At 44.1% G+C, this 24,896-nt stretch overlaps 1 protein-coding gene and 1 long non-coding RNA gene across 2 annotated transcripts in view; both read left to right on the top strand.

Moving 5' to 3' along the window:
- Window positions 1–24,896, top strand: part of LOC309560041 — a 156,877-nt gene that overhangs the window by 122,702 nt on the left and 9,279 nt on the right. The window lies entirely within an intron of this gene.
- Window positions 1,490–24,031, top strand: LOC309559770 (uncharacterized protein; the record flags this gene model as incomplete). The annotated part of the gene is made up of 3 exons (XM_082263205.1): window positions 1,490–1,759; window positions 2,201–2,390; window positions 23,025–24,031. The coding sequence occupies 3 exons, from the start codon at window positions 1,490–1,492 to the stop codon at window positions 24,029–24,031; spliced, it is 1,467 nt and encodes a 488-aa protein (XP_082119331.1).

Here is a 24,896-nt window from a genome sequence, read left to right on the forward strand (position 1 = left end):
TGAAGGACTAAGTAGACAAAAGGGTTTCCTTCAAAATGCCAGCCTGTAGTGACTGGTTCCTTTTAGGTCCATCTACCTATTCCTCTCCCCCATCCCTTTACCCCTCCCCCCTCCCCTCGTCTACCCCCCCCTTTTTTTTTTTTTTTTCTTGGAATATAGCCAATGAGGTAATAAGATAGTATCACATGATGAAATATGAATGAAGGTGTAACAAAGAAATTATACACTGGTCTAAACCAGATATCAGGAAGAGCCGGGTTGGGAGGGGGGACTGGAGATCCCTCACGGGCTGTCTCCAACTCTCGTACCTTTGAGGCACGCGTCCGAGTTTTTGGTCTAATAGGCCACCGGACGCTTACACGCCTCTTTTTTAGGACTTTTTCTTTTTTTTTTTCTCTCTTCCTTTTTTAAAAATCACAACATGGATACAATCAAAATATGCTCACTAAATGTAAAGGGTCTAAATACCCCTGAGAAAAGAAGGATGTTGTTTTCTGATTTAAAAAATGCACATATCGATATAGCTTATATACAAGAAACCCACTTTAAAGAAATTAAAACAACATTACTTAGAAACAGACTCTACCCTCTGATATATCATTCCACAAGTCAGAATGGTAAAACTAAAGGGGTATCTATTATGATTTCCGGACAAGTACCATGGTCATGTTCTCAGGTTAATGCTGATCCAGAAGGCAGATTTCTATTCTTGAAAGGAAATATAGGGACAGTCAGGGTAACACTTGCCTCAATATACGCTCCAAATATACAACAAGACGTCTTTATGACGAAATGCCTTGAGCAGCTTCAAGAGTTCCAGGAAGGCCAGCTTATCTTAGGGGGAGATCTAAACATGTCCCTTATGCCCTCAGAGGATACATCATTAGGTACATCCTCACTGCCGCCTAGGGTGAGGAAGAGGGTAGCGACACAACTGCATAGAGCACAACTGATAGATGCATGGCGATTACTACACTCCGGAGAAAAAGACTAGACTTTTTACTCGCCACCGCACGCATCATATTCTCGGATAGACTATTTTTTTATCCCACACTCACAACTACACTCAGTACAGTCAGTAACAATCGGACCCCTAACATGGTCAGATCACGCACCATTGACACTTACATACGCGCTACAAGATACACCATTAACGAGATCACAGACATGGACCATGAATCTGAGCCTTTTACAGGACACCACAGTTACAACTGAGGTAGAAAAGGAATTAACATTATACTTTCAAACCAATATAGAAGGGGACACAGATTTGGGAGTGATATGGGAAGCCCACAAGGCGGTGATTAGGGGAATACTCATCAAGCACGGGGCACGGCTAAAGAGACTCCGTACACAACAGATGACCCAACTTCTTCAATCCTTACATGACTTAGAATCAAGGCATAAACATGCTCCCAATGCGGAACTCGGGAAGGAACTCTCCACCGTCCGCAAACAAATAGTGGACCTCCATTAATATAAGGCGAAGATGGCAATACAGAGAGGCCGAAAGGTGATGTACGAGTCAGGAGACAAATGCGGGAAAATATTAGCCCGTACCTTACGTAACGATAGAATGAAAACATTCATTCCCAAACTTGTGTCCCCTACGGGTCAGAAAATAGAGAAACCAGAGGACATAGTTAGAGAATTTAGGAACTATTACCAGACACTTTACAATCTGAGCTCGCAGTCAATAGAACCAAATGAAATGGTTGGATACCTTATCAAATCAGGCATGCCAAGTGTATCAGAGGAGGTGAGAGAGGAGCTATCTGTTGATATATCTATAGGGGAGTTACAGACAGCAATTAAGAACACTAAAATAGGGAAAGCACCAGGGCCAGACGGACTACCAATACAATATTACAAGACCTTTCTCCCAATCCTTGGCCAACAGATGGTTGATCTATTCAACAAATCCAGTTTAAACTCCCCCCTACATAGAGATACATTACGTGCACATATATCAGTACTCCCCAAAGAAGGAAAGGACCCAACAGCATGTGCTAGTTACAGACCCATATCATTACTTAATGTGGATCTGAAACTATTTTCTAAGATTATTGCTACTAGGCTACAAAATTACCTCCCTCCTTTGATACACTTGGACCAGGTGGGTTTTGTACCCACTAGAGAGGCACGCGACAATACTGTGAAAGCCTTAAATCTCTTACATATAGCTTATGATTCTAAACAGGTATGCACGTTTGTAGGCACAGATGCAGAAAAAGCATTTGACCGGGTTAACTGGAATTTCATGTTCGAAGTGCTAAAATATGTGGGGGTAGGAGAAAAGATGAGAGAGTGGATATCAAAATTGTATTCTACTCCTACAGCCTGGGTTAAGGCAAATGGGGTATTGTCAGAGGAGTTTAATATCACAAATGGTACAAGACAGGGCTGCCCATTATCGCCCCTGTTATTTACACTTTCTCTAGAGCCCTTTCTGAGTACCATTCGGAACAACCCAGATATAAGTGGAATAAAAGTAGCAAATACCCAGCAAAAAGTCTCGGCATACGCAGACGACATGCTTTTTACACTTACAAAACCCCTAGTCTCCCTCCCGAATTTATTGCAGGAGTTTCGGCAGTACGGCGCATTATCCAATTTAAAGATTAATCTGGGCAAATCCGAAGCTATGGGAATAGGGGTATCTACGTCCCTTACGGCACAACTACACACAAATTTCAACCTGAAATGGACAAAGGTAGCCTTAAAATATTTGGGGATTTTATTACCCCCAGAACCATCTAGGGTTTATATGCTTAACTACCCACCGCTTCTGAGTAAAATTAGCGATCAACTATGCAGATGGCATACAGGACTTAGTTCTTGGTTCGGACAATGTAATATATTGAAAATGACCATACTGCCGAGATTCCTGTATTTACTTCAGGCCCTACCCATTTTAATTCCACCTGACTTTTTTCGACAGATACAGACAGTATTCACAAGATTTATTTGGTTTCAACGGAGACCAAGACTACAGAAAACATTAATATCATTACCTAAAAAGTATGGAGGACTAGCGGTCCCAGACATGTCCAGATATTATCAGGCAGTACATCTGGCCAGGTTCATAGACTGGTGCCGTCATACCGAGACCAAAATATGGCCAAACATAGAACAGGCGCAATGTGAAATACCATTGAATAGATCACCATGGTGTCTGGGCTCTTTGCCTCGAGATATGATGCGACATCCGACAGTTGGGACAACGATTCACATTTGTGCAAAACTTTTCTATAATTCATGCTCTCTCTACAAAATATTCACCAATATCACCTATATTGGGGAATCCGCAGTTTACCCCGGGATACCAAGATGGCCATTTTAGTAATTTGAGGAAGGCTGGGATATTCCAGGCCTCTCACTTCTTAGTGACAGGAGCATGGGCGACGGTAAATAACCTGACTATGGCAGAAGGGGGATACGGATTGGACCCTTGGAGAGCATCTCAATTAAAACACTTTCTAAAATCTTTACCCCCCCCTGAAGAATTCGACAGGCCTCTCACCACCTTCGAGAGTATGTGTGTTCAGACAGGGGGGATATCCCACGTACTTTCAAAAACGTATGCTCTGATAGTTACTCCATCTGCAGAATATAGGCCACAATACATTACTAACTGGGAGAAAGAACTGAAATATAAATTTACAGAAAAACAACTTCAACACATAATGAAATTTACATTTAAATCTTCAATTTGCACACGCATTCAGGAGACAAACTATAAACTACTATCTAGGTGGTATTACACACCGACACGCTTACATACATTTAATCCACAACTATCGGAAAGATGCTGGCGCTGTCAGCAAGAAAAGGGGACCCTATTACATATTTTCTGGGAATGCCCTAAGCTTGAGAGATTCTGGAGACAAATACGGGAGATAGCACAGAAATTCACCGAATATATAATACCCGATGGACCTGTTTTCTTTCTTTTTCATGCCTTGGATATATCAGGCAGACAATATAAACAATCCATTATACCTCATCTCTTGGATTCAGCCAAAGCCTGTATACCTCTTCGATGGTGGGACTCTAACCCCCCGACCATTAGTATGTGGCGGAACAAAATAGAGGAAATAAATAAGTTCGAAGGCTTGATTTATTCAGCACAAGGCCGACAAGAACAACATATTAAAAAATGGACACTGTGGAACCAGTTCATAGGAACAGATGAAGGGAAGGCTTTGCTTACGGATCCATAGAGATATGGAGACGAGGAAGGCAAGGGATATAAAGAAGCCCTTGTTGAGTAAATAGGAAGTTGCCGGGGGAGGGGGGGGGGGGGGAAGAGGGAAGGGGAAATTTTCCTTTTCTTTTTTTTTTTTTTTTCTTCTTCACTGAGAATAAAATAAGACACTGATAGAACAAAGAATACACAAAGAGAGAAGTAGGCTTGACTGGAGGAGATATAAGGTAAATATCACATTTGAGGGGGAACAAGGGAATAGTGAAGGTATACACAATCACAAGGCTGAGACACAAGTAAGTCAAGGGGAAGGTTAATGATAAGCATGGAAGAGAACACTCAGAATAAGGAATACGTAGATAGATTAAAGAGAACACCAGATTACAAGGGGAACACGAGGGCACAGGGACACAAATTCTTATTTTTTTTTTTTTCTTTCCCTCCCCACTATGTTTCCCTTCCCTGACCTCCGCCCACCCCCCCCCCCCACGCGCTCTCTTCGCTTTTCTCTCTTTTTTTAGGGAAAGGCCATTCTGGTTCCCAGATAGTCGGATACCCAAAGGGACGAATACATCTAAAAACTGAACTATAACTATAAATATAAGCAAGGCTGAGTAAGGCACGTGGCTACCTGATAAGGGCTCCACTAAATTGGAGGCAATGTACATCAAGGGCCCCATTTAGGGGAAGGGAAAGAAAGAGATGGGAAGGGGAAGGAAAACTTGGCTCAAAGGGGAAAGTTAGATACCCCTTGGCCATAACATTGGTAGGAGACGTAAGGAAAGAAGAATAAAATAAATAGAAATGAGAGGAAGCCATAAAACTGGATAGGGTGGTCATAGATCCGGAGACTAGAGAGATTCACAGATCTCGAGGGTAGAGTCTGTTCTTTATTCTTTACTAATTATAAGAGGAGTGAGGGGTGGACCAAAATATAAAAGCGTAACATGTTGTGGAAAGCTTTCCCCCCCCACCTTTTTTTTTTTTTTTGTTTCTAGTGTTTTTGGTTGTTTTTTGTTGGTTTCTTTTGATGTAAAACTAAAATAAAAGTTTAGGGACACGGGAGTTTTTTTTTTTTCTTTTTTTTTTTCTTTAAGAAAGAGGCAGTTCATATTGAGTTTGAGATCTCTTAGAATAAATTTTCAGAGTTAATAACTTATGGATGTATGAATACAAAGATAACAATTATGTGTTAGTTTTTGTTTTATTTTGTGATTGAACCAAATGGACCAGATCTCATGAATATTGTAAATGTAAATCTCCTGTGTATCTTCTTCTTATAAATAAATAAATAAAAAAAAAAATGACAGGCGTTCTAATCCCTTTTTACTCTTTACCAAAAATAAAAAGTTTTGCCTTCAGTTATACTTTAATCCCTTTAAGCAGGCAACTCCCAGCCCTTTAAGGGGTTTCGGATGCCGGGAGGCAGAGTTTAGGATCATGTGACCTGTGTCATGTGTCACATGATTGGAAAGGTCCCGATCACAGGTAGCGATCAGGAGCTTTCCATTAGCCGCCAGTAACTGTGCTGGGATTGCGCAGGGCAGACACTCTCAGCACAGCTGTGTTTACATTAATGAACGCAAATATGCATATATGCGTGCGGCCGGCGCCAAGGGGTTAATAATATTTGTAATTCAGTCAATCCCATATACACATAGGCAACCATACATTGCACTATTGACTCATAAAGCCAAGACCACTGTTCTTGGTTCGGTGCCCTTTACGCCCCCTTCCTCCATACACTATAGCTTCAATGAATGAAGAATGAAAAGTGCTCTATGAATGTAGGAGGGATGAATGAATGAAAGATCCATCTCCTTCATGCATAGAGCGCTTTTCATCCCTGAGCACCGGAAGATTACCACTACAGGGATATGGGGGGTGAAAGACCTTGGATTTCAAGGAAAGTCAGCAGCAGTCCAAGGGGCACCTTGCATTGAACTGTTCTTTGTGCTGATGTTCTTTTTAATTTTAACTAAATCCAGGCTTTAAGCAAGAAAGGTGAAAAACGGGAGTTTGTATTCCATTGGATTCACACAGCCGCATGTCTACTCAGGCTTTGCTAAAAATACACAAAAGAACAAATGCTAAAGGTGCACAAAAAAGTATCGATTGTCAAGCCAGTAGTCCATATCTACTCATCAAGGCTGAATTGTTTGTGAACTTCAAATTCAAGAGCAAGAAAATGTAAATGAAAACACATACCAGTCTTATCTATCCACAGGTAGAGTACATGGCCGTGCAGAGACCTTTGGAGGGGCAGGTACTCAAAGTATAAAAGGGGCACATAGAACAGGGCTTTAAATAGGGCTGTGCTCAAAATATTAATACAGCAATGTATCCCTTCCTGATACGTGTATTGATATGGATAATTCTGTACAGATAGGGCAGAAAAATGTTGTGATGCAGCTTTAAAAAAAAAACAGAACAGAAAAGACTATTTTAAGTTTAAAAGTTAAAAAATAGTTTGTGTCTTAAGTTGTGCCAACCTGAAAACTTTTTCTTCTCTGTTATACAGAATAATAAAGAAGGTACTGCTGGCTAGTACTGCTGGTGGGTATTGCTAGCTGGTACAGCTGGCTGGTACTGCTGATGGCAGGTACTGCTGACTGGTACTGCTGGTGGTTACTGCTGGCTGGTACTGCTGGTGGATACTGCTGGCTAGCACTGCTGGCAGGTACTCAATATTCATTATGCATGGGGCTCAAAGGTGAACCAGTTATTTTGAAGAAAAGGGACTGAAAGGACAGCATAGAAGTAAATATTAGCAGACTGGTAACATCAAGACTTTCAAAAAGTGTTCCGCTATGATGCATTATCGCGCATGCATTAATGTGATTTGCGTTAAGGCAGCCCATCATAGATGTGCGCAGCCTATTACATTAGGGTGTGCACCCCAAAGCTAAAATGCATGTGTGTGTGTGTGTGCGTGCGTGCGTGTATATATATATTATTCCAACAGGATGATGACCCCAAACACACCTCTAAGACAACCACTGCCTTGCTAAAGAAGCTGAGGGTAAAGGTGATGGACTGGCCAAGCATGTCTCCAGACCTAAACCCTTTTGAGCATCTGTGGGGCATCCTCAAACGGAAGGTGGAGGAGTGCAAGGTCTCTAACATCCCCCAGCTCCATGATGTCATCATGGAGGAGTGGAAGAGTGGATGGCCACACAAAATATTTGAAAAGCAGACACTTCCCCTTTTGAGTAAAGTTCCACTTTAACCTCCCTAGCGGTATTCCCGAGTGTGGCTCGGGGTTAAATTTCAGTGCCAAAAGCGGTAACCCTGAGCCACACTCGGGGTACCGCTAGTGAGATTGCTGGATCCTGTAAGAGAGGGTACTCACCTTGTCCCCGGGATCCAGCGATGTATCCCGGTGGTGTGCGACGGCCGGATCTTCCTCCCGATGCTCTGTGCCCCGGCTTCCGTCTCCTGCGACGTGACGCTCGCAGGGGGGTGGAACAGGCGGCAAATTCAAATAGTAAAACACACCAAACACACTGATACATTACAAAATTAAATAAATTCACATTAGTTTGCCCCCCAGTGCCCTTTCCTGCAGTTTTACTGTACCTTTTATGTATATATATATATATATATATATATATATATATATATATATATATATAAAATATATATAAAATATATGTATACATATATATATGTGTGTGTGTATATGTATATGTATATATATATATATATATATATATATATATATAGACATACATACATGTTTTAACTTATTTATAGTTATTTATTATATTATAATTTATAATTTAGTGTTTCAAACTTTTTCATACCCAAAATGTTATAAAGAAGAACGCACAGTAAAAAAAAAAAATCATATGTAAATAGTTGGTTTGGGCTGCTCATTCTTAAGAATTACATGCAAAATAATGGTATCGCTTTCAGCACCTAAAATCGGAAAGAATCATACCTCCAGGGAGGTTAAAGATGTAACATTATGAAAAAGATTTTTTTTTTTAGCTTGATAGGTTCTAATTTTTAAACAACTGTTATCGTTGATAAAATGGGAAAAAAACACAAAAAGGAGACAAACGTTTACATATGGTAAGCAAAAAAACCAACAAACAATAAACATAGTGAGGGGATTTACTAAACCTTACGTGCAAAATCTGGTACAGCTCTGCATAGAAACCAATCAGCTTCCAGGTTTAGGTATCAAAGCCTAATTGAAAAAGCTTAATTTAGAAGCCAATATGTTAGGTCAAGGCTGCACATCTTTCACATCCCCAACAATGCAGACCATAGAGAATTAAAGTGCATGAAAAAACAATACTTTTTTTCTAGTTTTGGAATAGGGAAGGTTTAGACCTGCCAATTTTGTTTTTGTTGGTTTAGACCCTGTTGAGGACATTCACCCTGGTTGTTCTTGGAACAATTGTCATTAAAACAGAGAGAGATGAGAAATCCTAAATTTAGACACAAATAGGAAGTGGAGTAAAGCTGGGTATACACTAGTAGAACTTTGTTAAACATTTTTGGTTGTAAGAATATTGAAAGACCGTTTATTCATTTTTCTATTCATTAGATCAAATTAGATTAGATCAAAACGCCATTAATTTCGACTTTTAAAGGACTAGGATGCATATTTTTTCTTAAAGTGGTTGTAAACTCTCCCCCACAACTTTATCACATTTAAATCAGCATAAAAAAAGCTTAAAGATCACTGCTTGTAGATGTCTCCTTACTTGCTCAGTTTTGTTGTAATCAGTTCTGTTCTTTATAATGACGTCACCGGCGCATGCACATTTCTCCCGTGATTCATGGCACGCTCTGTGTGCCATCTGTCAATTGACATGATGCCGTGTCTGTAATATACACTCCCTGCGTCACAGCACTCAAACCCCGCGAGACTGCAGAGTCATTCAAAGCTTCCTCCTACACCCCATGTGACCCTGTGACATCACATGGGGTGTAAAACCTGGGCATCAGACTGCATACTGCGGACATTATAACACTGACACAGGCAAAATATAATAACAAGTAAATAATGTGGAATAAAACAAGTCAGTTATGAGCGGCGGGGCACGGTTGCCATAGGAACATTTGATCAAGAACGAGGCTTGGTTAACAATACAGCAAGGGCTACATGAAAGGGCGGAAATACACTCTACTGCAGACTCGGAAAAAAATACTTAAGATGGCGCTGCCTTACCCCGCAAAAAAGTATTTTTTAACGTTTTTTAAAAAGTAAGTAACACGTGTATTTGGGATTGGACTACAATTATAAATATACGGATTTATCGTTATTGATGGAGTTGTCTGTGTACCCATTTAAGACTGCTTTCAGAAGAGATTGGCCTCTCACAGGAAGTGGAAGAACAGGATTGTGGAAGATGTAGTTCTGACCAGATAGCAGACCATTGTCTGGATTGCTGGGGGGGACTATCTTCCCAGGGAGCAGCGGGGAAGCAGAGGACCATGTGAGAGACTATAAACCGATCTGCTCCACAGTTTGAATGCTCTCTTGCTTCCGGGGACCCAGTGAGTGCGGACCAGCCTACTGCGTGTGTGAAGGACTGGCTGCAGCCCAGTGCACGAGGCCTGACCTGCATGCGGAGCTCATCCTCAGCAGAGCAGATGCTGATCGCTGTACTTTGAATGCTGTCACAGTATAGCTGAAGAGGAAGCCAGTGAAGGCCGGACGGACAGCTTGAGGAAGCAGAGCATCACTCGTTTCCAGACGCTGGAGCATGGGAGAGTGCATCGCCTATCCTGTAGGACCCTCACGAACGGACATTCGAGAGAGAGAGAGGGTGCCTGTGTTGAGTACTGACCGCAAGTATAACCTTTTCATCCACATACTGACTGCAGACACTATTATATACATCACTCCTCTTGGGATTACAAATTAACCTCTGATTCTTCAGGTACCTTAGACAGTATTAAGAGCTCCAACTGCCGGTGAAGACTTAGCAAGGCCTTGTTAGGGGAGGGGAGTTGACATCTGCTACTGCTTAAAGGGGACACAATTTATCTGGTTACAGTATTGCTAGTTAGAGTATTACTAGGACTAAGATAGTTCAGAGCTCTCCTTTAATTTAGGAATTGCAGAATTATCTTAGAGGATATCAGTCACTGTTTTCAACCTAAAAGTGTTGTTGCACCATTATGCATTGATATTGCAATTCTTTATTTGTTGCTTCTTTGCATCAGTCTTGCTGAACCCTGCTGGTTTAGGCAGGTTTTGGTCAACTGATTTGTTTATTCTTTAAGAAAAAGATCAGAACTCATTTATCTTGTGTATGAGTGTTCGTAAAGGTATATATCAGAACCTAGAGTTTCAGGTGGGCTGGACGGTTCACAGGGTCACAGGAGTGCTGAGGAACACCCATTAACCAGCAACCCTCACGGGGGTAGTGCTACACATGCGATTGGGGCTGAATTACAATAGCAATAGTTTGAAAATAACTTAATATAATGGACTAGATGAAAAGAAGCATCAGAGTGGGAGAGTTTACTTCCTCTTTAAATGTATGAATTTCTAACAGTCTATTTGGTTTTCGTTTGATAAAGCCCATTAATTCCAAAATCGAATGTTAAAAGCAAACGAAATCTTGAACTACTTTCGTACAACATGTAATTGTTCTGAGAATATTTTCATACAAGTTTTCTTAAAAATATTAGCACAAATTTTTGTTTTAAATTCTACTGGTCTACCCAGCTTAAATCGATACACTCAGCTTAAATAGGAACAAATGTTTTGGTGACAACCATCTAAGATGGAAATTCTCCTCACCTTGGGTGATGGGGGGGGTTATCTATAATTTCCTGTAGTACCTGCAGAACAAGAAGAGAAACTTTTCCAGCAAGACACTGTCAGCAAAAAAAAAAAAAAACCCTATGTGGTTGTTGCGTTAGTGTTCAGGCTAAGAACATTTTCATCAAGCACAAAAAATACACATTGATCCTGACAGAAATGTAGTATTCTTGTCACTTCCTGTGTGCCAGCCATTCCCAGCCAGGGTTTCATGGAATCTTAGTGTTCCTCCTGAGGTTGATGAGGGTTTCTTGAGCTGTGGCTGATTAACCTCCCATCTTATGGTGCCTGCATAGTTCCTATTTGAATACCATTTGGCGTAGTCAGTAGCATGACACCAAAAATCTCGTAGCTGTATATAAGGGTAGAATTCCGGCCACTGTAATAGGTGCATTTTGCCAACTGACCCCTGATGAATATATTTAAAGCAGAGTTCCACCCTGGATTTTTATTTTTTTTTAAATACCCCCGGGACAGTCAGGGCTAGTACATTCCACAATGGCTAGCCTCTGATCTGTCCCGGGTTGCACTTACCTGTTAGGACAAATACTTACCTTGAAAACGTCTTGTCCAGCGCTGCCATCTCAGATGTGGGCAGCTTGAAGCCAGCGAGATCCCCTTCGGCGTCTTCTTCCGCCTTCTTCGGTCCCACGATGCCCTGCGCCGGCCCCGCCGTCACTTCCGGTGCGCGCGCGTCATCCCTCCACAGCTTCTGGGCATGCCCAGAAGCTGTTTAGAAGGGGATGACGGCGCGACCCGGAACTGACGTCGGGGCCGGTGCAGGCGCAATGATTCCTGGGAGCGATGACGTTCAGCTCCCAGGAATCATTGCAGAGCCAGGAAGTGACGACGGGCCGCGGTCGAGGAAGGAGGAAGAAGGAAGTAAGGTAAGTATATTTTCTTCGCTACGAGGTAAGTAAAAAAAAAAAAATATGCGATTATCCATTTCTTTTTCAGGTGACCCGGAGCAAGAAGATGGAGGTAAGTATTAAATTAGGGTGGAACTCCACTTTAAGCAGGGGTACCCTCAGATCTAAAAATGATTTTAAGGTTCCTCTGCAGTACAAAAAAATTGAGAAAGGCTGCTGGTAACTGATTAGGAAGCAGAAACAATATTGCCATTCTTGTGTACACTACTAATCTTTTCAACTCACATGTAATGCAAATAAAGAGAGCAAGACATGTTTAAAGTCCAAAAGAAACAAAGAAACTGCGTTCTTACATCATAAAATACATATCACCATAGTGAATAAACAATAGTGAATAGACAAATAAATAAAACATTTTCATTTAAATTATAAAAAATACATAAAAATTGTGAATATATATCCCACACATGAATAGTGTCCTCAGCGAGTATAGGAAAGGTTCCTCTCCACCATCATGCAGATGCACTATACACTCACCAGACTTAATTGACCCCTATAACAGGGAGTCAAATTGTGCATATGGGAAAATCCAAGATGTCATACATGAGGTCACAGGAATGTTTTAAAACCACTGCAGTAATCCATTCATTATGTATATAAATAGCGTATTCAAAGCTCCAGTGTTGCCATATAGAGAGGGAGAGGAAGAAACACTCTCATGGTGCAGTATATCAAATCATTTACTTAAAAAAATAAGGTTGTATTGCACATCAAAGAAGACAGGGATCAGCATGTATTGTATAGGAATCGCCGGTTTGCGCTCCACCTGCATTCCATCTGACCGGAAATTACGTATATCAAACACCACCCAATGCCCTTTCATCAGTCTATGTCTGACGTCCTGTTTAAAGTACAGACAGGTTGAAAGCCATGGTTCACACCATAGATACAGTGGAGGTGTGAGCCTAATCGCTCAGGGATAGGACATTTGCTATTCGCAGGGTTACTGGGTTAAAAAAGGGAACAAGACTGAAAAAAGAAAACTCTATGCAAAGGAGCAAATACGATCAATAGCATTTGTTTGTCTGTAGGTGCATCAAACCGAAAAGGAGGTACCTAAAGGAGTGAAGAGAAACAAAGGGATTTGGATCCCAAAGAGTCATAATCCCTTAAATGAGGGACAGCTGTGTGTTTATATTTAATATTTACATATGCCTGTGTAGAGATCTGCTTCTCTCTACTGTTTAAATTTCTAAATGCCCATACATTTATTATGTGTACACTTTCTGCCCCTGGTTGCTGACTTTGAAACCCCAGAAGGAGGAACTGGAGAGAGAGAGAGAGAGAGAGAGAGAGAGAGAGAGAGAGAAAGTCTCAGCCACATGTCCTGTCCATACTGATAAATCCTCTAGCAGAAGAGACCATTATACACTACTAGGGAGGGCAGTGGCGGTTCTACATTAAATTGCTCCCCGGGCGAGACTCCCTCCCGGCTCAAAAAAAATTAATAAATAAATAAACTGCTCATAACTTAAATATACTCTGTACAAACCAATATTATTTAAGAAAAAATATTTTAAATTATTAAGAATAATATACAAATAAAATATAGAATAAATCACACTAAAGAAAATTAAATTATTTCACTGCAGAACAGAAAACACAAACTGAAACTAAAATCTGACATTTCTGGCCTTTCTAGATGCAAATTCATCAATAATGGCATCATATGAGATATGCTCCCCTACTGAATGATTAATGCTTATGACTAGGGTTGAGCGGACACCTAGATGTCCGTGTTCGACGGGTTCGGCCGAACTTTAAAAAAAAGTCCGGGTCCGTGTCCCAGACTTTTACCGAACTTTTCCCGGACACCGAACCCCATTGAAGTCAATGGGGACCCGAACTTTAAGGCACTAAAATGGCTCTAAAACACCAAAGGAAAGGGCTAGAGTGCTGCAAATTGCAGCAAAACGTAATTAAGAGCATGGCAAGTGCTCTGCAAACAAATGTGGATAGGGAAATAACTTAAAACAACAAAAAAAAAAACAGAAAAATAAAACAATGTTCTTCTTCATCTCTGAAGGACGAGGCCCATATGGAGTAGGAGGGAGGTTGAGGTGGTGGTGGATGTGGCGGTGACATAGGCATGCGCACAGGGTGTGCCGGGTGTGCCTGGGCACACCCTAATCACCTAGGGCACATAGCATTGCCAGTGAGGAGATGGGAAAGATCTCCCTCGGACCTGCTCTGCTCTATTTCTCTTTGCCTACAGGTACATGGCCCCTATACATTACTCTCCCTGCTGGCAAACACATGCATGTGTATTTCAACTTTGGGGTGCACACCTTAATGCAATAGGCTGCGCACACCTATGGGCGGTGTAGGTGGAAGCGGCGGTGGAGGAGGACCAGGGCCGGATTAAGAGCATCATGGGCTTGGTGCTGAGGATTTTGAAGGGCCTTAAGGGCCGTGCCTTGCCATGCACCCAGAGGAGGAAGGGTGCAGCCATGCATGCCTAATTCAACATGGGATGCTGTCTCTGAAGCCCATAAACACATCCATGCATCGGCAACTGTCCCTCCTTGTCCGGCCTTCGCGCTGTGTGGGGAGGTTCTGAGGGTGCTGCCTGGGGAAGCGAGCATAGAAGCCAGACTTCTGTGTTTACAAGTGACAGAAGAGTGGTAACAGTGAATATGGCCAACCCGGGGCCTATATAAAAGGTAGGGGCCTGGAGCTGCAGCTCCAATAGCCCCTACGTTAATCTGGCCCTGAGGAGGAGGACGAGGTAGCCAACACTGCTTCTTTTCACAAATTTTAAATGAGGGTACACCCCAAAAGAGTGAGAAAGAGCAAAAATGGAACAATGGGTGGGTAAGGTCGGTATCCATTGCTATTCTGCATAAGGTACGGAAAAGTCCAGTGGGATCCATGCCTGGTTCATTTTAATGAACGTGAGCTTGTCCACATTGTCTCTGGACAGGCGGCTGCGCTTGTCTGTTATAACGCCCCAGCCGTGCTAAATACCCGTTCAGATAATACACTGGCTGCAGGGCACGCCAGCACCTCCAAGGTGTAAAGGGCAAGCTCAGGCCATGTGCCCAATTTGGAGACCCAGAAGTTGAAGGGGGCAGACCCCTCATTCACTACATGTAGGCGTGTGCACACATACTGCTCCACCATGTTGGTAAAATGCTGCCTCCTGCTAAGACGTTCCATCTGAGCTGCTGGTGCTGCTGTTTGTTGTGGCGTGCTGACAAAGCTTTTCCACATTTCGGCCATGCTAACCCTGCCTTCTGAGGTGCTGGCGGTGCCCTGGTTGCGTTGGCGACCTCCTCCTCCTCCTCTGCCTTGTGCTTCCACTGTGGCCCCGCTGTCAGATGGGAATGCCAGCAGCATCGCATCTACCAGCGTGCGCTTGTACTCGCGCATCTTGCGATCGCGCTCCAGTGAGTGAATTAAGGACGGTACGTTGTCCTTGTAACGGGGATCCAGCAGCGTGGCCACCCAGTAATCAGCACAAGTTAGAATGTGGGCAACTCGGCGGTCGTTGTGGAGACACTGTAGCATGTAATCGCTCATGTGTGCCAGGCTGCCCAGAGACGACGAAAGGCTGTCCTCTGTGGGAGGTGTATCGTCCGTGTCCTCTGTATCCCCCCAGCCACGCACCAGTGATGGCCATGAGCTGGCCTGGGTGCCACCCTGCTGTGAACATGGTTCCATCTCCTCCTCCAGCTCCTCCTCCTCCTCATCCTCCAGAACTGTGCCCCTGCTGGACAATTGTGTCCCTGGCATTTGTGTGTGCAGGAACCCACCCTCGGAGCCCCTTGCGAATGACTGCCCTGAAAGCCTTTGAAATGTTACCTCTTCATCCTCCTCCTCCTCCTCCTCATCCTGTGCCACATCCTCTTCCATCATCGCCCGAATTGTTTTTTCAAGGAGGCATAGAAGTGGGATAGTTAAGCTGAGAACGGCGTCATTGCCACTGGCCATGTTGGTGGAGTACTCAAAACAGCGTAACAAGGCACACAGGTCTCGCATGGAGGCCCAGTTATTGGTGGTGAAGTGGTGCTGTTCCGCAGAGCGACTCACGCGTGCGTGCTGCAGCTGAAACTCCACTATGGCCTGCTGCTGCTCGCACAGTCTTTGCAGCATGTGCAAGGTGGAGTTCCACCTTGTGGGCACGTCACATATGAGGCGGTGAGCAGGAAGGCCGAAGTTACGCTGCAGCGCTGCCAGGCGAGCAGCAGCAGGGTGAGAACGCCGAAAGTGCGCACAGACGGCCCGCACTTTCTGCAGCAGCTCTGACATATCGGGGTAGTTTTTAAGGAACCTCTGCACCACCAAATTCAGCACATGCGCCAGGCAAGGGATGTGCGTCAAACCGGCTAGGCCCAGAGCTGCTATGAGATTTCGCCCATTATCGCACACCACCAGGCCGGGCTTGAGGCTCGCTGGCAGCAACCACTCATTTGTCTGCTGTTCCATGCTCCTCCACAACTCCTGCGCGGTGTGTGGTTTGTCCCCCAAACAGGCAAGTTGTAAAACTGCCTGCTGTCGTTTAGCCCTGGCCATGCTGAAGTTGGTGGTGAAGGTATTACGCTGTCCGGATGAGGAGGCGGTAGAGGATGAGGTAGCGGAGTAGGATGAGTTAGAAACAGGAGGCAAACTGAAGCGCCCTGCAATCCTCGGTGGTGGAAGGACATGCGCCAAATTGCTATCCGCCTCAGGCCCATCCGCCACTGCATTTACCCAGTGTGGAGATATAACGCCCCTGACCGTGCTTACTGGTCCACGTATCGGTAGTTAGGTGGACCTTGGCACAGATGGCGTTGCGCAGTGCACACCTGATTTTTTCCCCCACTTGGTTGTGCAGGGAAGGGATGGCTTGCCTGGAAAAGTAGTGGCGGCTGGGCACGACGTACTGTGGGACAGCCACCGACATAAGCTTTTTAAAACTGGGCGTCTCCACCAGACGGAATGCTGGCATTCAGGGCCAGGGATCGCGGGTGGGTAGGAGGGTACTTCCTCTTCCTCTCAAGTGTTTGGGAGATGGAAAGCTGAACACTTCCACGGGACATTGTGGAGATGGTTGTTGGTGACCGAGGTGGTGGTGTTGCTGACAGATCATCTGTTTGCGGGGTGGCAGGTGCCGGTATGACTACAGAGGTGGCTGGAGCGGCCGAGACTGCAGCAGAAGAGGAAGCAGGATGAGCCAGAGACGTTTCTTGGTTTTGAAGGTGTGTACTCCACTGCAGCTCGTGCTTTGCACTTAGATGCCTGATCATGCAGGTTGTGCTCAGGTTGAGAAGGTTTATGCCTCGCTTCAGGCTCTGATTGCACAGGGTGCAAACCACTCGTGTCCTGTCATCAGCACATTTTGTAAAGAACTTCCACGCTAGAGAACTCTTTTGAGCTGACTTTGGTGCGCTCGTTCCCTTGCTGCGTTGGGCAGTAGCAGGCGTAGTGTCTAGGGCACGGCCGCTCCGCTTCTGCACCCTGCTCCCTCTTCTGCTGTGCTGGTGGCTCTGTGCGACCACCGCCTCTTCCTCCAAAATACTCAGGTCACCTGCATGACCTTCATTCCATGTGGGGTCGAGGACCTCATCGTCCTCCACATCATCTTCCACCCAGTCTTCACCCCTGCCCTCCCTGTCGGTCTCCACAATGCTGAACGCCGCAGCAGTTGGCACCTGCGTTTCGTCATCATCGGAGACGTGCTGTGATGGTCCTTCCATGTACTCATCTTGAGAAATAAGTGGTTGGGCATCGCTGCACTCAATCTCTTCCACTTCTGGGGCAGGGCTAGGTGGATGGCCCTGGGAAACCCTGCTGACAGAGTCCTCAAAAAGAATAAGAGACTGCTGTATGGCTTGGGGCTCAGACTGCTTGCCTGATTTGCAAGGGGGTGAGGTGAAAGACGGTTGGACATTGGCTGCAGGTGCCAACTCTGACCTTTCTGCAGTAGACTGGGTGGGAGACAATGTGAAGGAACTGGAGGCACTGTCAGCAGCAAACCAATCTACTATCGCCTCTCTGTGTTCTGGCCTCATCACTTCTAGAGGCGTATGATGCCCTACCAAATACTGATGCAGGTTCTGTCGCCTACTCACACTTGAGGAAGGTGTTTCACTTGTGCGTGTAGCTGGCACAGATCGACCACGTCCTCTCCTTGCAACAGGAGCTCTAGCAGCAGCACCACGACCCCGGCCACGGCCCCTATTTGACGCTCTCCTCATATTTCTGAAATTTAAGATCTTGCCCTAGAAAGGTCTTTATTGAATAGCAGAACAAAAGAACAACAGTATCGCACGGGTGTATCTCACAGTCAAATATGCAAACTATGCCGCAATTTAATGTTTTTTACACTAAAAGGGTGTGTATTGAATAGCGGAATAGGATAAAAAAACTGTGTATCTCACACGTACAAACACAGACTAGGCCCGATTAAATTTTTTCCTACCCTAAAGGGAGGATGAGGAAGAGGAGTATGGAACAGGCAGCACCCTCAAATCTTCAGAAGTATGAGATGAACCTCAAAAACTTGGAAAGGTGGATCTCACACGTACCGACACAGACTATTCCGCAATTTAATTGATCCCCAAAGGTTTTTATTGAATAGCGGAATAGGAAATATGATCAAAAAAAGTGTATGTATCTCACACGTACAGAAGCACACTAGGCCCCAATTACTATTGTTTGTACACCTAAAAGGATGGAGGAGGAGGAGGAGGAGTATGGAACAGGCAGCACCCTCAAAGCTTCAGAAGTATGAGATGAACCCCAAAAACTTGGAAAGGTGGATCTCACACGTACCGACACAGACTATTCCGCAATTTAATTGATCCCCAAAGGTTTTTATTGAATAGCGGAATAGGAAATATGATCAAAAAAAGTGTATGTATCTCACAAGTACAGAAGCACACTAGGCCCCAATTACTATTGTTTGTACACCTAAAAGGATGGAGGAGGAGGAGGAGGAGGAGTATGGAACAGGCAGCACCCTCAAAGCTTCAGAAGTATGAGATGAACCCCAAAAACTTGGAAAGGTGGATCTCACACGTACCGACACAGACTATTCCGCAATTTAATTGATCCCCAAAGGTTTTTATTGAATAGCGGAATAGGAAATATGATCAAAAAAAGTGTATGTATCTCACACGTACAGAAGCACACTAGGCCCCAATTACTATTGTTTGTACACCTAAAAGGATGGAGGAGGAGGAGGAGGAGTATGGAACAGGCAGCACCCTCAAAGCTTCAGAAGTATGAGATGAACCCCAAAAACTTGGAAAGGTGGATCTCACACGTACCGACACAGACTATTCCGCAATTTAATTGATCCCCAAAGGTTTTTATTGAATAGCGGAATAGGAAATATGATAAAAAAAAGTGTATGTATCTCACACGTACAGAAGCACACTAGGCCCCAATTACTATTGTTTGTACACCTAAAAGGATGGAGGAGGAGGAGGAGTATGGAACAGGCAGCACCCTCAAATCTTCAGAAGTATGAGATTGTGTTCACTGTACCCCACAAAGATTGTGTTCACTGCACCCAAAAGGATTGTCTTCACTGCACCCCACAAAGATTGTGTTCACTGTACCCCACAAGGATTGTCTTCACTGCACCCCACAAAGATTGTGTTCACTGTACCCCACAAAGATTGTGTTCACTGTACCCCCCAAAGATTTTGTTCACTGCACCCCAGAAGGATTGTCTTCACTGCACCCCACAAAGATTGTGTTCACTGTACCCCACAAAGATTGTGTTCACTGTACCCCACAAAGATTTTGTTCACTGCACCCCACAAAGATTGTGTTCACTGCACCCCAAAAGGATTGTCTTCACTGCACCCCACAAAGATTGTGTTCACTGTACCCCACAAGGATTGTCTTCACTGCACCCCACAAGGATTGTCTTCACTGCACCCCACAAGGATTGTGTTCACTGTACCCCACAAAGATTTTGTTCACTGCACCCCACAAGGATTGTCTTCACTGCACCCCACAAAGATTGTGTTCACTGTACCCCACAAAGATTGTGTTCACTGTACCCCACAAAGATTTTGTTCACTGCACCCCACAAAGATTGTGTTCACTGCACCCCAAAAGGATTGTCTTCACTGCACCCCACAAAGATTGTGTTCACTGTACCCCACAAGGATTGTCTTCACTGCACCCCACAAGGATTGTCTTCACTGCACCCCACAAAGATTGTGTTCACTGTACCCCACAAAGATTTTGTTCACTGCACCCCAAAAGGATTGTGTTCACTGCACCCCACAAAGATTGTGTTCACTGTACCCCACAAAGATTGTGTTCACTGTACCCCACAAAGATTTTGTTCACTGCACCCCACAAAGATTGTGTTCACTGCACCCCAAAAGGATTGTCTTCACTGCACCCCACAAAGATTGTGTTCACTGTACCCCACAAGGATTGTCTTCACTGCACCCCACAAGGATTGTCTTCACTGCACCCCACAAAGATTGTGTTCACTGTACCCCACAAAGATTTTGTTCACTGCACCCCACAAGGATTGTCTTCACTGCACCCCACAAAGATTGTGTTCACTGTACCCCACAAAGATTGTGTTCACTGTACCCCACAAAGATTTTGTTCACTGCACCCCACAAAGATTGTGTTCACTGCACCCCAAAAGGATTGTCTTCACTGCACCCCACAAAGATTGTGTTCACTGTACCCCACAAGGATTGTCTTCACTGCACCCCACAAGGATTGTCTTCACTGCACCCCACAAAGATTGTGTTCACTGTACCCCACAAAGATTTTGTTCACTGCACCCCAAAAGGATTGTGTTCACTGCACCCCAAAAAGATTGTGTTCACTGCAGCCCACACACAGAAAAATGGATGTGGATCACTGACACCTGCCTATCTCCTATCCCACACCACACAGCAATATTGATTGTACTTTGTAGAACACACTGACCCTATAATTCAGCAGACTCTATCCCTAAAATGCCTACAACTCGCCCTGCCTAAACACTCCGACCTGACCCTAAATTCTATCCGGACACCAATTCGTTTTCCCTGCCTGTCTTTCCCTAATCAGCAGCCAGCACGTATGTGTGCTCTGTCCCTGAGCTAAGCAGCAGAATGACGCCGCTGCGGCTGCCTCGAACTTATAAAGACTTGGTCACATGCTTCAGATGGCCAATCACAGCTACTCATACATTTGCAGGCATGGCTGGGATAGCTTAAGGCACACCAGTTAAACGATTGTTGATTGGCTGTTGAAAGCCCGCCATGAAAAGAGCGCCAAAACATGCAAAACCCGGAAATAAAACGACCGAACACTGATTTTTTACCCGAACATACAGTAAAGTGTCCGTGTCCGTGTTCGGGTAACAAAAATCCAATTATTCGGTACGAACACGAATAATACAGTCCGTGTTCGCTCAACACTATGCCTCTGCATTCCTTTTTTCCTTTTGTTTATTTATTTATTTTTCTGTTACTACTGTTGCTACTACTGCATACCCAGTTACAGGCTTACCCTCTTCTGTGTAGAAACATGATCCATCTACATAAAGGGTCTCATCAGGGCTTGAGAGAGGAGTCTTTTTGGCAGGGCTCAAAGATTCGGACTCTGCCATCATCAGCTCAAAGCAGTCATGAGGGGTATTAAACAAACACTTTCTCCTCCCCCTCTAGTGCCTGCTCCTGTACTGGAAGTAAACGGGCAGGATTCAACACATTGCACCGTTTTATTGTGATATGGTCACTACTCAACATGTGGGACCATTATAATCAGAGGATGTTCCAAAACTATATAAATTGTTTGGTTTTATCCAGCAGCTCCTTACAGGCTGCTACAGCCGCACACAGCTGAGGATCCTTTTATCACAGGGTCAAGCGGGCAAGAAACATATGCTAGTGGCTTTTACCTACCTCTATGTTCTTTTGTGATAACCCCAGATACATGTCCATTTAACTCATTACAAATTAGAGTAAATTACTTCATATAATTTGGAAGAAAAAGGGCTGCGGCAACCTGTAACCCCTCCTTCAGTTAATTTAGAAAAACTATCTGAATGGCATCTGAAACTGAAACAGTCGCGATACAAACTTAGTGTTTTTTTTTTTTCTTCATCTGTAAAATTACTTCCCTTATTTCTTGGAGTGGGCAGATAGTTCCTCCCAGCCCCACCCCTACTACTGTTTTCTTACTAATTAACCCCTTAGGCACCTTTTATTCCCTAATAATGCTTCTAGCCGCACCCATGTCGCATAAGAATGTTCTTCCTGGATCAAACGGCAGCTGCTTAAACATCAGCTTAATCTGCGCTTCTGATGGGATACAGGTTGGCTGAATCCCTTATTCACTGTCTCTCTTCTTGGGGACTGCAATCCTTTGCTTAATGTCCTGTCTTCACACAATTTGTAGTAGGTCACTTTCTTTTATACACCTGTGCTGCCTTCGCACTATATTTCATGTGCTCTGCACTCAGCAGTGTCTGTCCCTTTAAGACCCTCCATTTTCCTGTAGCCTAGGGGCGGGTCTTCTCCCTTCTGATATGGGCAAGTCTAGACTTGTATATCCATTACAGCATGAGACTCCAAAGGGAACAGACATAGGACCTCTCAAGCTAATCTATTGCAGTCTGATGAACACCAAAAGCCTGTAAGTAAAGGATTTGCTAGTTCAGCCTGTATAGAGGGATGTTAGATCTTTGTATAGATAATGTGTTCTAGTATGTAGTAAGCACATGTTAGTTAGTCCCTATCTTCTGCATAATTATGTATAATGTATGATGTTGAATAGCCATACTTATACCTGTCTTTCATATGTTTGTTTTACAGTTTTACCATACTTTCACTATCATATCCACTCTCATGTCCACCACATATCTGCTTATTCATATGTAAAGGCACATGAATGGATTATATCTCAGTAAAGGCTGCATCAAAGAAACCAGCGCTTCTTTTATTGAGATTTGGTTATTACTTGATGTGAAGCTGTGTACCTCAGGCAACACACAGCCGAGACATTACAGTAAAAAGGCTTTAAAACGTTATCAGAAGCAGTTAAGCAGCTTTGAATCGTCCACAGCAGTAAAAGGACTCATAAATCCAGGCTGTGTGGGAACAAAACGAAAGTGAAACTAATTCCACAAGGCTGTGTTTTTCAGTCATCATTATCATCCACGCTGCTAGCAAAATGGAGAAGCAGGACACAGAGAACAACACTCTATCAGTTAACCCTCAATGCTCCTGTAAAGAGGAAGACACATGCAGCTTGCCAAGAACTAGGTCTAGATGCACAACACTGTCCGGAACATCCAGTCAAGCAGATCTGATTCCAGCTAACGCTGGTGCAGCAAGATCTAAACGCACTAGTTCTAGACATTCAAGCATCACTAGTTCTAGACATTCAAGCATAACTAGTTCTAGACATTCAAGCATTACCAGTCTGTCATCAGTTAGCGTCAAAGCAACCAAGGCAAGAGCAAAAGCAGAAGCAGCCTGTGCAATGGCTTCCTATGCAGAACACGAAGCAGAATTGATGAGAGAGCAAGCAAAAAGTGAATCTGAGGCACTTAGGAAAAAAGCAGAAGTGCAAGCATCTTTACACTTACTCAAACAGCAGAAAAACGCTGCAGCAGCCTTAGCAGAGGCAGAAGTTCTTGCAAGGGCTGCCGAATCTCAGTTCGCTGGCATAGAAACCCAGACATCAACCCACAGCGCAATCCAACGCACCCGTGAGTACGTACAGTCACAAGCAACCATGTACACTGACCAGCCGTCCAATGACATACCTAGGTCATCATTGACTCCACCAGCAATAAGCAACTTTGATACTACGCCACACCGCAAGACTGAATCAGAACCTCAGCATGAGGAGTCAAGTGGTCGCATGCTCAGAGACCAATCTGTCAACCCTCCAAGAGTGCAAGCAGATGCTGATGTAATCCCTCCTCAAGCGAATACAAGCTTGGATTATAGCAGAAAGATTTACAAAAGACGAGAACAGCAACCTAACCAAAATGGACTTAGTCAAGCATCTAATAAGCCTTACCAGCCGCAGCCATACCCTGAGTTTACACCCAGGAAGTATTCACCAGACGCAGCAAGAGCTACAGAAGTTGCAAGATTCCTGATGCGCCGTGAGATCGTGAGCGCTGAAATGCGCTCATGAAATTTGATGACCGTCCAGAAAACTACTGGGCTTGGAAGTCCTCTTTCCTGAGCGGTACCCAAGACTTAGATCTGACAGACAGAGAAATGCTTGACCAGCTCGTCAAATGGCTAGGACCAGAATCCACTGAGCAAGCCCAAAGAATCAGGTCAGTACATGTTCATGATGCAGCAGCAGGACTTGCTATGGTGTGGCAGAGACTAGAACAATGCTATGGATCACCTGAAGTGATCGAGGATGCGCTTCTGAAGAGGATAGAAAACTATCCAAGAATAACAAACAAGGACAATCAGAAGCTGAGAGGTTTGGGGGACCTACTCTTAGAAATAGAAGCCGCTAAGTCTAGTGGATATCTGCCAGGTCTCTCATACTTGGATACAGCACGTGGAATTGATCCCATAATCGAGAAACTTCCTTACAACTTGCAAGAAAGGTGGGTCACTCAAGCATCAAGATACAAGAAAGATCGTCGAGTTGCGTTTCCACCGTTTGCTTTCCTTGCTGAATTCATCGTAGACCAAGCAGAAACACGCAATGATCCAAGCTTTGCTTTCCTGAACAAGAGAACAGCAACCTTCCCAAAGGTAGAACAAAAACCTCCAGCGCTTTACAAAGAACGCAGAGCAACAGTTTCTGTACGGAAGACAGAAGTCCCTACTGAATCTGCAGCCAATCAGGAAGACTACGCAAGTAAGAAAGTGGAGGAGCCAGACAAAATATGTCCGATCCACAACAAGCCTCACCCACTAAGAAAATGTCGCAGTTTCAGAAGTAAGACATTAGAAGAGCGCAAAGCTTACCTTAAAGACAATCGCATTTGTTTCAGATGTTGTGCTTCAATTCAACATCTTGCAAAAGACTGTAC

The sequence above is a fragment of the Pelophylax lessonae genome (assembly GCF_965119305.1).
Source record: "Pelophylax lessonae genome assembly, chromosome: 7".
In the NCBI taxonomy this organism is placed as follows: Eukaryota; Metazoa; Chordata; class Amphibia; order Anura; family Ranidae; genus Pelophylax; species Pelophylax lessonae.